The 14,765-nt window shown below is 40.4% G+C and overlaps 1 protein-coding gene across 5 annotated transcripts in view; it reads right to left on the bottom strand.

The window, feature by feature from the left end:
- Window positions 1-14,765, bottom strand: part of TBC1D9B (TBC1 domain family member 9B) — a 55,596-nt gene that overhangs the window by 14,246 nt on the left and 26,585 nt on the right. For all 5 annotated transcript variants that reach the window (XM_042449922.1, XM_042449923.1, XM_042449925.1 and 2 more), the window contains 9 exons: window positions 14,024-14,174; window positions 13,437-13,651; window positions 12,763-12,880; window positions 11,362-11,647; window positions 7,932-8,061; window positions 7,279-7,377; window positions 6,250-6,318; window positions 1,042-1,279; window positions 180-245 (listed from right to left, as the gene is read on the bottom strand). In XM_042449922.1, coding sequence (XP_042305856.1) covers window positions 180-245; window positions 1,042-1,279; window positions 6,250-6,318; window positions 7,279-7,377; window positions 7,932-8,061; window positions 11,362-11,647; window positions 12,763-12,880; window positions 13,437-13,651; window positions 14,024-14,174 — 1,372 coding nt within the window. The remainder of the gene's footprint in view (window positions 1-179; window positions 246-1,041; window positions 1,280-6,249; window positions 6,319-7,278; window positions 7,378-7,931; window positions 8,062-11,361; window positions 11,648-12,762; window positions 12,881-13,436; window positions 13,652-14,023; window positions 14,175-14,765) is intronic.

Genomic DNA, 14,765 nt, shown 5'->3' with positions numbered 1-14,765 from the left:
CTCTTCATTCTGTTTCTCCATATTCTGTATAGACAGTAGTATCTTGAGTATAGATTATGCATCAGGACTATCAAAAATTGTGTCACACTTATTTCCCTAAGGTACAGTGTTTGAAACAACCTTAGCAGATGCCTACACTACCACAAGTTGCCATTTGAAAGGGAAAAAAAGTAGCTCACCTGGAGGTAGGTGAAGTTTGTAAAGGAGCTTTAACTTCTCAGTCAGATCACCATGATACATGCCACCTGTTAAGAGAAGAGAAAAGTGACACTCAGGACTAAGAATTTCAGCTAGATTGCCAACTTTTTTTTCTAGCTGGGTTCTTGTGTCAGAAAAATGCAGAAGACATTTAGCAGATGAAGCTTGTCCATCTCCATACTTAATTTCTGTATAGCAGCACAAAGTACATTATTTTTTCTTTCACAATAGTCCAGTGAGCTAGATTTTGACAACTAAGTCTGAGAAATAACCAATGTGACACAATGTATCCATAAATAGCACAGAATATCAGCAAGATCAGCAGTCAAGCTTGGATCCAACAAATCTAGATCTTAGTATGGAATCAACTGGAGCTCTAAAGACCCTAAAGGCGGCAGCTCTTGTATGATCTTGGAAACTAAGCAGGGTCAACTCTGAATCATACTTGGATGGGAGACAGCCAATTAATACCAGGTACTGTAGGCTATATTTCAGAGAAAAGGACTGGCGAAACCACCCAAGTATTCCTTGCCTAAGAAAACCCTATAAAAGTGGTGTGTGTGCCATAAGTCTACAGGTGACTTGAAGGCACATACATAAGGATAGACATGCAAATTAGAAACCATAAGCATCTTTGGGTGCTAATACTGAGAAGACTTCTCCATGAGACTAGTCATTTATGACTAGCCTTACACAACAGGAGCAGCATTTCCACCACAATTCCTTCTGAGGATCTCATTCTAACATGCATCACACATTCTCTCAACCACTGACCAGTGCACAGAAGGCACAAGAATTTATCCTTCAGATATTAAACATAACTATTTCTGAAAAGGCACTCACTCATTCCAGTTGCAAACTCTTTGAAGTTAATGAGTGCATCCTTGTTTTCATCCAAGAGTCGGAACATTCTTTCTGCTAGCACTGGTGTGTGGAGGCCACATGACCAAGGAGTAAGAGAAGCAAATAACTCTTTGAATTGCTCTATGTTGATACGGTACTGTTCCAGGTAGGGAAGGCTCTGGTCTCGGGGGGCTGCTGCAGTGCGATTTCCCCAGTAACAACTCATTAGGTGTTTTGCCTATGAACAAAATGGGCAACTAGGTCAGAAAATAACAATGTTTTCAGATTTTCAACCTTCAAACCTATTACTGATATGAGAGTGGGAACCTGCAGTAACTGTGAATTGAACATTACTGGGCTATTTATGGTACGTATTTCTACTCCTTTCAGGTTTGGCCATGGTCTCTGATCAATTCTACAATATGAAGCAAAGCGAATACATCAAAAGCATTTTGTTTATTAAAGAATAAGGAATACTACCAATTTGGATACATGTTTAGATAGAAATTCTTCAAGAGACTGTATGAATGGCTCAGAATTAACTGGAATTTTCTTTGGCATCTGAAAGCCACTGAACTTTCAAATGAAGCATGCATTTGAATTATGTCAATGCCCTTGGCAAAAAGAATGTCAGAAACTAATACTCTGCAACTACTGGAAGTTGACTCAATAAATTCAGTTCACTCATAACTTGAAAGGCCTGGGTTGAAATTACTGTACCTTCCAACCTCTCCAGCTGTGAAACTGGAACTCAACACTAGTATGCCAACTATGAAACAGCCCTAATGTTGCACTCCAAAGGATCTTAACTAAGGAGTACATCCCATTAAAAGAAGCTAATTCTGAGTAAACATGTTAGGTCCAGCATTGCAAATTACTAAATAAAATTCAATTACTTCTGACTGCTCCATGCAAAGGGATTAAATAGTAATGTGTATTTCTTTAAAGTTTTGCCCAAATACCCTAAAGACACCAGATCCCATCTGATCTTGGAAGCAAAGCAGGGTCAGTGCTGGTTAGTACTTGGATGGGAGAGCACCGACAAATACCAGGTGCTGTAGGCTATATTTCAGAGGAAGAAACTAGCAAAACCACCTCTGAGTATTCCTTGCTTCAGAAAATCCCAAAGAAATTTGTGAGGTTGCCATAAATTGACAGGCGAATTGAAGGCACATAAACACATATTTCTTTAAAATATCCCACCAGCCGTGGTCTACTATGTCCATTTGCATCCCTTTTCAAAAGCAGTAATCCTAGTGCTCAGCTGTTTGAAGAAGGTAGCTGTGGGTGCACTAAATCCATCCCTTGCAGTCCCTCATGAACAGCTAAGACACAGGATTCCTGCTTTATTGAACATGAGTCTCCTTGAACAGTCTAAGCACTCAGTCAGGGAGAGGAACTGCACACACAACATCTGTAGCTCCTCACTGAACTAGGCAAATATGCAGAACCCAGGGTAGCACTGAGATAGCTCGAGAGTACCATCACCATTATGGATCATTTCAAGACAGCCATTTTAACAGTTTTGGAGTGTTTTAAAGGAGGGATATTTAGTATAATAATCAAGGAGATAGCTTTGTCTCTCTCCTCTTTCTTAATCATTAAAATACTACTTGTTGTGGTGGTGGTCATAGATCTTTTTTCCTTCCTGTTTTCAACTGTATTAAAAATAGCCACCACGTTGATGATGACACCATATTTCCCTCCCTAAACACCACTCATACCATACTGCTGTGACAGCAAAGCTCATGTTCTTTTAAAGTTCAAAAGAAAAAGAAGAAAAGGAGCTGCCAGTGCTACTGTTGCAAGTAATTTTTTTTATAACAGTGAGAAAACAAATACAAAGGAGCCATTGCTACCACCCAGTAAGCTCCTCTTCACTAAAATAATTTAGAACATTTTTGCCTTCATTCTCTTAGAAATGGCATTCCTATTTTGGGGGTAAATTCCCTTAATAGATGAACTCCCAAACTAAACAAAAAGTAGCTCATCCTTACATAAAGGTAAAGGCTTCCCGTTTGACTGAGTCATGTCCGCCTAACCCCCCCTCCCCCGAATCTCACCTTAAACCCCCAGGAGCCACTCCAAGTGATGGAGGTCTGTTCTGATGGCAATCAGGGCACAGCAAGATGACATTATCAGCTTTTTGCTACCATAGATCTGAAATGCAACGAGGAATTGCAACATATGTCCTGCCTCTAATAGTTGCAGAGCTGGTGGGAGGTGGCTGGAAACATCATTCAGCTACACCTTGATCACCAGCAGAACAAACCTCCACTGCTTGGAGCAATTGCTGGCTGTTAACATAGGTCTGTGGGATTAGGCCAGGAAATAACTAAGGGCTTGAACAGAAAGGCCAAAATAAAGCTGCTTCAGGTCACTTTAGAGATACAGTGGTGCCTCGGGTTACGAAATTAATTCGTTCCGCCGCGGCGTTCGTAACCCGATTTTTTTCGTAACCCGAAAAAGCCATAGGCGCTAGCACTGGAAAGCCGCGTTTCGTGCAAAAAAGCGCCGAAAAGCACCAAAATTTTTTTTCGTAAGCCGAAAAAAAAAACGTAACCCGGAACAGTTTTTTCCTATGGGACTTTTTCGTATCCCGGAAATTTCGTAAGGCGGTGCTTTCGTATCCCGGGGTACCACTGTATACTGTTTAAATCGACACATGCATCTTAAGAGGCCTGAAGCTACGCTGAAGCTGCGCCCCAGTCCTTAGCACTGGAGCGTGGCTCTGGCACAGCTTCCAGCCTCTTAGGATGCATGCATAATTTAAACAGCATACCTCCAAAAGTGACCTCAAACAGCTTTATTTTGACCTGTCTGTTTGGGCCCTAAATCAGAGATGTAGGAACTTGGCCATTATTTATTTTTAAAGACTGATATTCTATTCCCAACACAAAGACTTAGTGCAAACAACCAAAAAAGTAAAAAGTAAATCAAACTTTTTTTTAAATAAATAAATAAATAACAAAAAGATTTCTTTTAAGTTTTTTCTTATCAGCTTGACATCAATATCCAGAAAGATTCCAGAACATATCATTTAACAGTCAGTTTGCAAGCAATCAGAAAGTAATGCTCTGATTACTAAACACCATGGATTTTGCAAAAACAAGTAATGACAGTCAATCTGGCAACAGTGGGCTAGACAATGCTACTGTTGGCTTGACTGACTGAACCCCAAGACTGTCCACAAACAATTTCTGTTCATTCCAGAGAGTCTGCTTCAACAGATGTATCCTGTCCAAATCAAAGGATGCAATAGTATCACTCAATTCTGCTTTGGTCACACTGCACTTGGAATACTGTATCCAGTTTTGGACATCAAAGTTTAAGGATAGCGATCAGCTGGAATGTATTCAGAGGAAGGCAAGCCAGATGGCAAGTGGTCAAAAAGCAGGTCCTATCAGTAATGGCTTACAGAACTATGTACTGTATGTTTAGCTTGGAGAAAAAAAGATTTGAGACAAGACACAATTTTAAAGATGGTTGTGCACGCACTGGTAACCCCAAGGCTGGACTTCTGTAATGTGTTGTATATTGGACTACCTCTATACCAAGTTTGGAAACTTCAATAAGTTCAAAACACAGCAGCCTGACTGACAACTGAGACATCCTGGACTGATAATTTAACACCAATATTAAAATCACTCCATTAACTGCCAATAAGTTTCTGGGCAAAGTATAAAGTGTTGGTTATTACCTTTAAAGCCCTACATGGTCACAGTTCAGGTTACCTACAGAATTATCTTTTCCCATCTGCCATGTACATTCAGGTCCTCTGGTGGATATTTACCACAGTCAGCCAGGAATAGGTTGGCAATGGTCATCTAGAGGACTTTTTCTTCACCTGCCCCTAGACTGTGGAATGACCTACTGGAAGAAATTTGACAGCTGAATATGCTGTCTGAATTTAAAACAGCACTGAAGACCACTCTCTTCCAGGAGGCTTATTCAGATGATTTGAATTATACATCTAAGCTTGTATATCTTATTTGTTCTTTTAAACTGATGTATGTTTTGACTGATGTCTTTTAACTGACGTTGTTTGTCTGTTAACTATTGTTGTTCCCTGCCTCAATCCATGGGGAGATGCAGCTAAGAAATTATTGCCACCTCTAAGGCTGAGAGAGTGTAACATGCTTAAGCTCACCCAGTAGGTTTACATAACTGAACCAGGATTCAAATCTTGGTCTCCAGAGACATAGTCCAACACTCAAACCACTGGCTCTAATAAGCACCTTTAACTGTGTCATGTATATCATGTATATCAACTATCATGTTTAAATATCATGATTCTTGAACTTTGGTCTTCCAGGAGTTTTGGACTTCAACTTCCAGAAGCCCCAGCCAGCTTGGCCAATGATCAGGAATTCTGGAAACTGAAGTCCAAAACATGTGGAAGACAGAAGTTTGATGTTTGTTTCCTGATGTTTGTTTCCTGGTGCTCCAGAGACTAGGACACAAACCAACTGATGCAACTGAAGAAAAGGAAGAACATTAGGAAGATTTTCCTGAAAGTAAGAGCTGCTTTTGAGTGTAACAGAGTGCCTTGGAGGATGGTGGGCACTCCTTTGCATGGCAGGGGCTTGGACCAGATAGTCCTTAAAGTCTTTCTAATTGCATACTTCTATGATTCTAATGCCGTGCAATTTCCTAATACACTCAGAGTTGCAAAGAAGCTATATTGGACTAGACCTACAGCAATTAAAAAAATCAGGTTTAGTGAGACTGAGACTGTAGTAGGGAGGAGGTTCCAAAACTGGAGAGGGTAAGGCTGCTAGTAATAACAGTGATAAAAAGAGATAATTTTATAAAGCCTGATTTTTTTTAAATTGCTTTAGGCCCAGTCCATCAGAGCTTCTTTGCCAGCTCTGGGTGTGTTAGGATATTGCATGGGACAGAATCATAGAATCATACAGTTAGGACCTCAAGTACCATCTGGTCCAAACCCCTGCCATGCAGGAATGTAAGAAAGGAGAGCCCACCAAGGCTGACCCCCTCCCTGCTTGTCTTTTGTTGGTAAGCAAAAATGGTTTTATTCAGGAAGGCTTTTAATGTGTGACTATGGGATCGCTTTTATATGGCTTGTTTGTTATATGGGGTGGGTATTGTGGTTTTATTGTGAGCTATGTTGGGTCCTTTCTGGGAGAAAGACGGCATAGAAATCAAATACTGTAAATCAAATCAAATCAAATAAAGGGTTCCTACCTTAAATACGACATAGAGATCTTCTAATTCTTGCATAGAAAAGCCAATGTCACCAGATACAGCGCGGACCTTTAGGAATACAGAAAAAAAACTATCTTAATTTTATTAGCTGAAACTTGGGAAAGTTAAATTCAGTAACAACAGGAAGCTATATTTTACAAATCATGACAAAATGACTTTCAGAACCTGTGGGACTTGACTGGAGAAAGGAAAGTGTATGTAATGATTTTGAGCAGAATACTAAAGTCTGCATTGGGAGTTATTGATCTCTAAGACAGGAAGATGGAAAAAAAAAACCAATGACAGCTAGAGAAGAATAGCTCTATTCCCTTGAACTCAGTGGGTAAGCACAGCAAAAAAACCTGGTAAAAAACATTAAATGCATTTCCTGCTCTCAGTGCACTGTAATTGGAAGTGGGGACAGGAAATGTGTCAACTCTTTCTTCCTTTCAGCTTTTATCTTTTTAATCCTCTCATTGTCAAACCATCTACAAGGGCATTAGAGGTGTTTGCTGGAGACATCTGATGCTATCTGGAGGGAAAGAACACCACAATGGCACAAACAACAAAGAAAAGTAGCAGCAGGAAGATGTGAAAGCTACTCTTCCCTCGAGACTCTCAAGCATGACAACTCAAAGGATGAAAAAGGTCAGAATCTCCTACTGCCACACCCTTAGTGAAGAAGCGGAAGGCTAACAAGCAGGGTTTTGTGGCAAAGCCTATTATGGCTTTTGCATAATAAAAATCACAACTTTTTTACCCCAATTGTCAGAAGATAAATACACAGCAATTGCTCAGGGGCAGCAGCTGCATTCCAGGCCTATTGCTCACTTTTGTAATTCCCTTAACCCACTTTTTGCCACAAAGCAACTCTGTCTTTTAGGACAGTGTCATTCGGGATCACATCAGTTAGTTCCTAATCAATTTACACTGTTTAGTTCATTATATCCTCAAAACTCAGTCCAGGTACAAAGTAGAACAATGAGATCAAGAACTGTACAATCATTATAAAAACTGGATGCCACATACCACACTTCTCTTTGCTGTGTCCTCCAAAGAATGGATTACTTTCAGTCTCTGCTTAAAGCGCATCTGCTCAATATCATCTGCTTTCAAATGGCCAAATTTCTGCAGTCAGAAAAGGTAGGCTAATTTCATAATTCAAAACACAGGATAATGCCATGTGTTTGAAGAAACATTAAAAGTTTACAGATAATTTACAAAACAGTAACATCTTGAGGGATGAAGCAAAGCTTAGTCTGTAGTGATGGTGAGCAATTGCAACCTCTACCTATGTGTGTAAGCCACAAACCCACAAAACCAGGGGGAAAGCAGGTGAAGGAAATACATTACCAGTAATAAGAAACATCATCTAAACACCAAAAATATAACACAAAAAAGCCTTTGCTTTATATCTTGAGCCCTGCATGTACTTTTTAAGAAGTCAAAAATGAAAATTAAGAAGCTCTAAAAGAGAAATGGGGGAGAAAGTGTGATGACAACAGAAAATTACAGGATAAAATCATTTCTGTGCTTAATGAAAGTGGCAGAAGAGTCCACATCCTGAATCAATGCATGCAGTGGGCTTACACATAAGACAGAGGTTTAATAGTAAGAAATACCAATACATAATTAAATTAACAAAAAAATCATATGAATAAAAAGGTAGAGCAGCTCTTGACCTCATAGGCTGTTTTAATAAGTTCAAAGATATCAATTTCCACAGGTGGATCATCCCCACTCGTCAATAAGGCATGGAGGTGAGGAATACGTGGAAAAATACTCTGTCTATTAACTACATTGTCCAGGTACCTACAGAAAAAAAATCAAAAGACAAAACAAAATGTTAAATTAGTGTGCAATCTGAATATAATGGTTAGGAAAGTCAATTATCATTCTGAATATTTCCACCTAGCCTGCATAATGCCACAGATTGGTATAATCAATTTTACAATTTGTTCTGTACACAAATGTTCTGAGTTGTGGTTTTCAGATAATGAGACACATATGGGCTACAACAAACCAATTTACAACTAAACATTTAACCAATTTAAGTACAGCTAACCATTTGAGTTTTTGATCACTGAGAGTAAAAGACACTTTTTATATTTGTTCTAATTGGATGCTACTTGTCTTTTTCAGCAGAAAAACCTCAAGGCAAAAATAACCATTAGTATAAAATACTATTGATCAAATCAGACCAATGGAAGGGGACGCAAAATCTGCAATTTGCAGATGGCATTTTCATCCTGGAGAGAAGTGACCAGTGGGGTGCCACAGGGCTCTGTCCTGGGCCCAGTGCTATTCAACATCTTTATCAATGACCCGGATGACAGAATTGGGAGCATGCTTATCAAATTTGCAGATGACACCAAATTAGGAGGAATAGCTAATACCCCAGAGGACAGGATCAAGATCCAAAATGACTTGAATAGGCTAGAAAGCTGGGCCAAAGCTAACAAAATGAAATTCAACACGGAGAAATGTAAGGTATTGCACTTAGGGCGGAAAAATAAAATGCACAGATATAGGATGGGTGACACCTGGCTGAATGAAACTACGTGTGAAAGGGATTTAGGAGTCCAAGTAGACCACAAGTTGAACATGAGTGAACAGTGTGATGCGGCAGCTAAAAAGGCCAATGCAATTTTAGGCTGCATCAATAAAAGTATAGTGTCTAGATCAAGAGAAGTAATAGTGCCACTGTATTCTGCTTTGGTCAGGCCCCACCTAGAATATTGTGTCCAGTTCTGGGCGCCACAATTCAGAAAGGACATTGAGAAACTGGAGTGTGTCCAAAGGAGGGCGACAAAAATGGTGAAGGGTCTGGAAACCATGCCCTATGAGGAATTACTTGGGGAGCTGGGGATGTTTAGCCTGGAGAAAAGAAGGTTAAGAGGTGATATGATAGCCCTGTTTAAATATTTGAAAAGATGTCATATTGAGGAGGGAGCAAGCTTGTTTTCTGCTGCTCCAGAGAACAGGACCCGGAACAATGGATGCAAGCTGCAGGAAAAGAGATTCCACCTCAACATTAGGAAGAACTTCCTGACAGTAAAGGCTGTTCGACAGTGGAATGCACTCCCTTGGAGTGTAGTGGAGTCTCCTTTCTTGGAGGTCTTTAAACAGAAGCTGGATGGCCATCTGCCAGGGATGCTTTGATTTGGATTTCCTGCATGGCAAGGGGTTGGACTGGATGGCCCTAGTGGTCTCTTCCAACTCTACGATTCTATGATTCTATGAAAAAGAGAGGGGCTCAGTGGCAATCAGCTCTACATGCCAAAGGAAAGGATATGCCCTGCTAGCTGGAGTGCGAATGATCACTCATTTGAAATGAAAAGGGCAGGACTGGAATACAGCTGATCCAGTGCAGATCTCATAGATTCTCCTATTCATTTCTATGATGGCAAATTGCTAATGGGTTCTATTCTCAGACTGTATTGGCTAGATATTCCAGCAGAAATGAATGGGTAGACCTTCTTGCAGGGCTTCTCTTCACAACAATAATCAAATTCAACATTACAAATGTTCACCTCTTTCTCTCTTACACGAAAAGACTGCCTGTCTTTGGCTGAAAGGAATTCACTAGTCTTCACGGAAATTGGATTTTCAAAACACATTTTTCTATTACAAAGAAAATGGAATGGACAATAGTAATTCAGAACACCACAAATTAAGATTCCTTGGCCAAATAGATTCTGGATTTTAGAACAAAAGGCTTCTGGGCTTTATTATATATACAGGGATATATAGGCCTGAATAGGCAGGCCAAAATAAATCTGCTTTGGGTCATTTTGGAGAAATGCTGTTTAAATGACACACACATCTTGAGAGGCCAGAAGCTGTGCCAAAGCCTTAGGACTGGAGCATGGCTTTGGTGTGGCTACTGGCCTCTTAAGACGCATGCAGCATTTAAACAGCATACCTTCAAAGTGACCCGAAGCAGCTTTATTTTGGCCTGTCTGTTCAGGCCCTAAGGGACTATAACTGAGACAGATATAACCATGTTAGTCTGTATCAGTATGCAAAGGGGTCTTGTAACAAATTTGAGGCTATGGGCTGAAACAGATGGCCCTGAAGGAGTGGCTTGACACCGCCCCTTTGAACACTGGGTTGGGAACTGTATGCCACACCCTCAACCTGGCTTTTTGCTAGCGCAAAAAGAAGTGTCAAAATGCTGCTCTTTTTTGAGTTGGCAAAAAGCTGGATTTTCTGTTGCCACAGCGACTTTACGACGCTCCTGCAGCATGCAGTGTATAAATGCCATGGCACTGGAGCACTGCAAAACTGCCCATTATAAAGGGGCGGTCTGTTTTGCCTCTTCCTGAGCTAAAGAACCTGTAGTATAAGCTTTAGTAGACTTGGTCTATTTCCTCAGATGCATGGTGCGAACAGGTGTCCAGGAAGGACCTTTATAATCAGACTATATGAACAGTCATAGAAATGCAAAACTGGTGGTTGTGGCGAGCAGGTGACAAGTTCAGTTTTAACTATGGTTACTGAGGGACAAAAGCAGGAGGAAAGATACCACAGGAATGTTGGAAGGAGTTTTAAAAGGTGTGTGCAGGCTGGGAACTAGGAGATCTGATAGAACTACCTAAGAGTATCCTCATCAGGATGGGGTGTTAACTAATGTTACATGTGTAGTGGGCCAAGAAGCCATTGCTTGTGTTACACCAGCAATTGATGGATTAAAATTTGTGGATATATTCCAATTCAGCTGTTTCTCTTTCAATTTTTTATTTGTAATTTCTTTGTTCAAGGGCAGCTGTCCTGAAGTTCAAGATGGAATGCCCAGAAAAACTGAAGTTTTTTGTAACTGGTTTTTGCGTATTCCCATCCTGATTTTCTGATTTATGCCAATTTATCATCTGGTGTAGGGACTGGCCTATTTGGCCAATGTAAAGTGCTGAAGGGCATTCTTGACAGAGGAAGGCATATATCACATTACAGGATAAGCAAATGACAGATACTGTGGGTTATCTAATTAGGTCCTGTGAGACTAAGCAGCTTTCCGTCACTAACCTCACTTGAGAAAGAAGAATGAATGGCAATAATAGTATTTACCAACTCTATTGCCATTCATTTAATTATGAAACAAAACAAGATTACCTGCCCAAGACAGTCATGGCCTCGCCTTCATCACAGCAGTTTAATAACTTCTCCATGTTGGCATCCAGAATAGCCAGAGATACTTGCAAGATGACTTTGATGCCTTCATAGAAGAAACAGTCAACAATGACCACAGCACTTTCAAAAGGCATGACACTGAGGAAGAGAGTGAGGAACCAAGACAATGATATACTGGAAATTACTCCCAGATCCTGCATCTTCTCAGATAGCTGGGGAAGACAGTCTCGTGTCAAGTCCTCAAAGATTCCCTGGTCTACCAATGCACCTGAATGGGAAACAAAGAGAGGATAAAGGGGTAGTGTAAAATGCATGTTGCAACTGCAGGGCTAAGGTAAAACTAGTATAAGATAAATCTGAGGTAAAAACTGATATCCCATGTTCATATTCACCACTTGATTTGTGAGTAAATATTGAGAGATGTGTCCACTAATAGTACCATGCTCTAGGAAGCAATAAAATTCAATGTGAAAGCTCTGCTGGAATGATTACTTCTCGCATGGGAAATCATCACCTAGCAGCAATAACTGCATATAAGCATGCATGTGCGAACTACTGTTTATACACCAGTTCGCTTCTGAGAGAAGCACGCAGCTATATTTGGACCTTTTGGCATGATACAGACTGCCCCTTTCCCCAACGGATCAGGACCTGAGCTGCCATAGCGACAGCCCTGGAGGCCCCAATCCGCTGCTTTTCCTAGCCTTGGGGAAGTGGCAAAACGACGCTTCCCTGCCTCCTGGAAAGGGGTGTCCTTGGAGCTTCATGCCCCAAGGACATCCCAACAGTGGCAGGAAGGCAATGAATGGGGCCGCTTGGCCTCTTTCTCTTTAGTATCGCTGGCGCGGCTGTGTAAAGGCTGAGCCAGCGATATGCGGCACGAAAGGAGCTCCGTTTTGGAGCTCCTTTGGGCACTGCTGAAAGGGTGCCACAAGCATCCTTCAGTGGCGCCAAGACGTAACAGCCACGCTGCACCGTTTGGACATGAAGCGGCCGTTATGTCAAAATTGTGGTGCCCATGTAGACAGAGCACCACCATTTTTACGTACTCAGTACGTACTAGGGTTAGGGAGCGTCTGTAAAGGATGCTCCTGGGCAACCCTAGCACGTACTGAGTACGTGCTTAATGGCCCATCTAAACAGGGCCTTTGTCAACTTTCTATGTCTTCTATGACTTCTATGTATTAGAGGCAAGAGATTAGGTTCATCCAATTTATTCTAAGAAAAATTACAGTGTTTTTATGAGACACTGTTTTCAACATGCATATTTTGTTCTAAGGAGAAGCTATCTGAACCATACAGATATTAATAACTAAACGTCTCTGCTTCAAGCTGCTTTGTACCAAACTAACACTAGCTTTAATTGTTATCTGGAAGACTTACCAACCACTCTGGTGTTATAGTAATCTGGCAGCATCCTTTCACACAGGGCAACAAGGAGCCAGAAAGCTTCTTCCTCATTACAGTACAAAAGTAGTACCGATGTCACAATGTTCATAGCCTGAGAGCAGGTTGATACACACAAAGAACATGTACACACAAAACAAAATAATTCATACTAAGTGAGGAGTATATTTGGGGAGGTAAATCATTTACTATAATTGTTTTAGAACCTCAGGCATAAATCATAAGTGAGACATCTCAAACAAAAGACATTACAGCTCAGAATCACATTCTTGGCTTCAGACAGGCACTATTGTGTTTTTATTAGAAACTAGAAAAATCACAGATGGGGCACAATGGAAAGGTAGGACTTCTTACATGTATCTTATTCATTACCATACTCTTTTCCTACTTCCCTTCTCCCTAAAGTTTGAAAAATATATATATATACTAAAGATAGAAGGGGTTTTCCATGGAGTTTTGCAAATTATCAGCCTGTGGCTTTCATCCTGACTATGCTAAAATGAGAGTGGTACTAAGGGTCAAGGACAGCTCTCCACTCAGAGAAGACATTCCCACTGACACAAGGCCTAAACTCCAACATACAGAATGGTTAAAGTGAGAAGAGTAGTGCCATCAAACTCTGAGGAAGTCTACAATTGCTGCTCCCTTACCTGGCAGTAGCCAATTGTGGGATTCCGAAAAGCATATGCTGTTAGTACCCTTCGAAGTGCAGCAATACCCAATTCATTCTGAAAAGCAGGATGCTCTGGCATTGAACGGTGTAAGTCCCTTTCGATTTCTTCTGTGGCAAGGCTATACTTTCCTACAGACTGTTCCACCAAGTCTGCATAATACCCAGGGTGAGTGGTCATCTCATTCCAGGCTCCTGCCGCAATAAAACAACAAAAAAGTATAGTTTTCTTTTCTAAGGCACTCATGACTTCATGGCCACCCTAACATGTTTAACACATGAGACTAAATGAATGATGTAATAATATAATAAGTACCATATATTTAGAAATGATCTTTTAACAAATGCCGTTTACCTAGGATTCTACATCTGCAGGACCTTTTTTTTAAAAAAAAATCATGGAAGAAAACTCAAGATTGGAAACAACTGGTTTAGAACTAAGGAATTATATCACTAGAAGTAGTTATAGTTGATCTGTCAGTTGTGAGGGTGGACTTCCATTTTAAGGGTGAAAGTAGACTACAGTTAATAATCAAAGAACTGTTGCCCTACAGCACACTTACTTACCTGAAAAGAGGAGCCACAGCTCTCCACGAAGATTCTCTGGGATTCCTTTCAACACCAGTTCACGGGTCTTGGCTGTGCGGTACATACACATCCCTCTCCCATATTCAAAGAAATGTATGTTCCATGATTCCTCTTTCATTGTCTCCTTTGCCTTCAGAGGAAAGCAATTGTGGGATCACATTACTAGAAGCATCAGTTGACCCAAACTCTGCATTTTTCCTTCTACTCCTATGCAGTACACTTTACTTTATAAATAATTTATGAACACTGATCTCTTATAGTAACTAACTTTGAAAGATATTGAAGCAGAAATGTATAAAGCTGAAATATGATATCAAATAGTTTTCCCTCAATGAACAGAACAATGATTAGAAATTGGGCATGAAAGCACTAGTAGACCGTATATACTTGACTATAAGTCAACCTCATGTATAACTCGAGGGCAGGTTTTTGGGGCCAAAATTATGGATTTTTATATGACCCATGGATAAGTCAAGAGTAAAACTTAGATGGCATGTAACAAATGATGAAGCAAAGGAAAACAATGCCAAAGAACTTACAAAATCCCAGCAGATATAACTTTGTGCTCACTTTAAAGGCTGGCTGGATGAGAGAATAGAGGGAAGTCAGTACTTCTAGGATAAATTACACTCTTTCTTTTCACCAGAGGATGGTTCTCTTTTTTAAAAAATGAGAGTTGAAAGTATAGTACCTACACTGACCCATGGATAAGTCGACTCAA

Source organism: Sceloporus undulatus, chromosome 2, assembly GCF_019175285.1.
Source record: "Sceloporus undulatus isolate JIND9_A2432 ecotype Alabama chromosome 2, SceUnd_v1.1, whole genome shotgun sequence".
Lineage (NCBI taxonomy): Eukaryota > Metazoa > Chordata > Lepidosauria > Squamata > Phrynosomatidae > Sceloporus > Sceloporus undulatus.
This window is presented reverse-complemented; position numbering and strand designations above follow the sequence as displayed.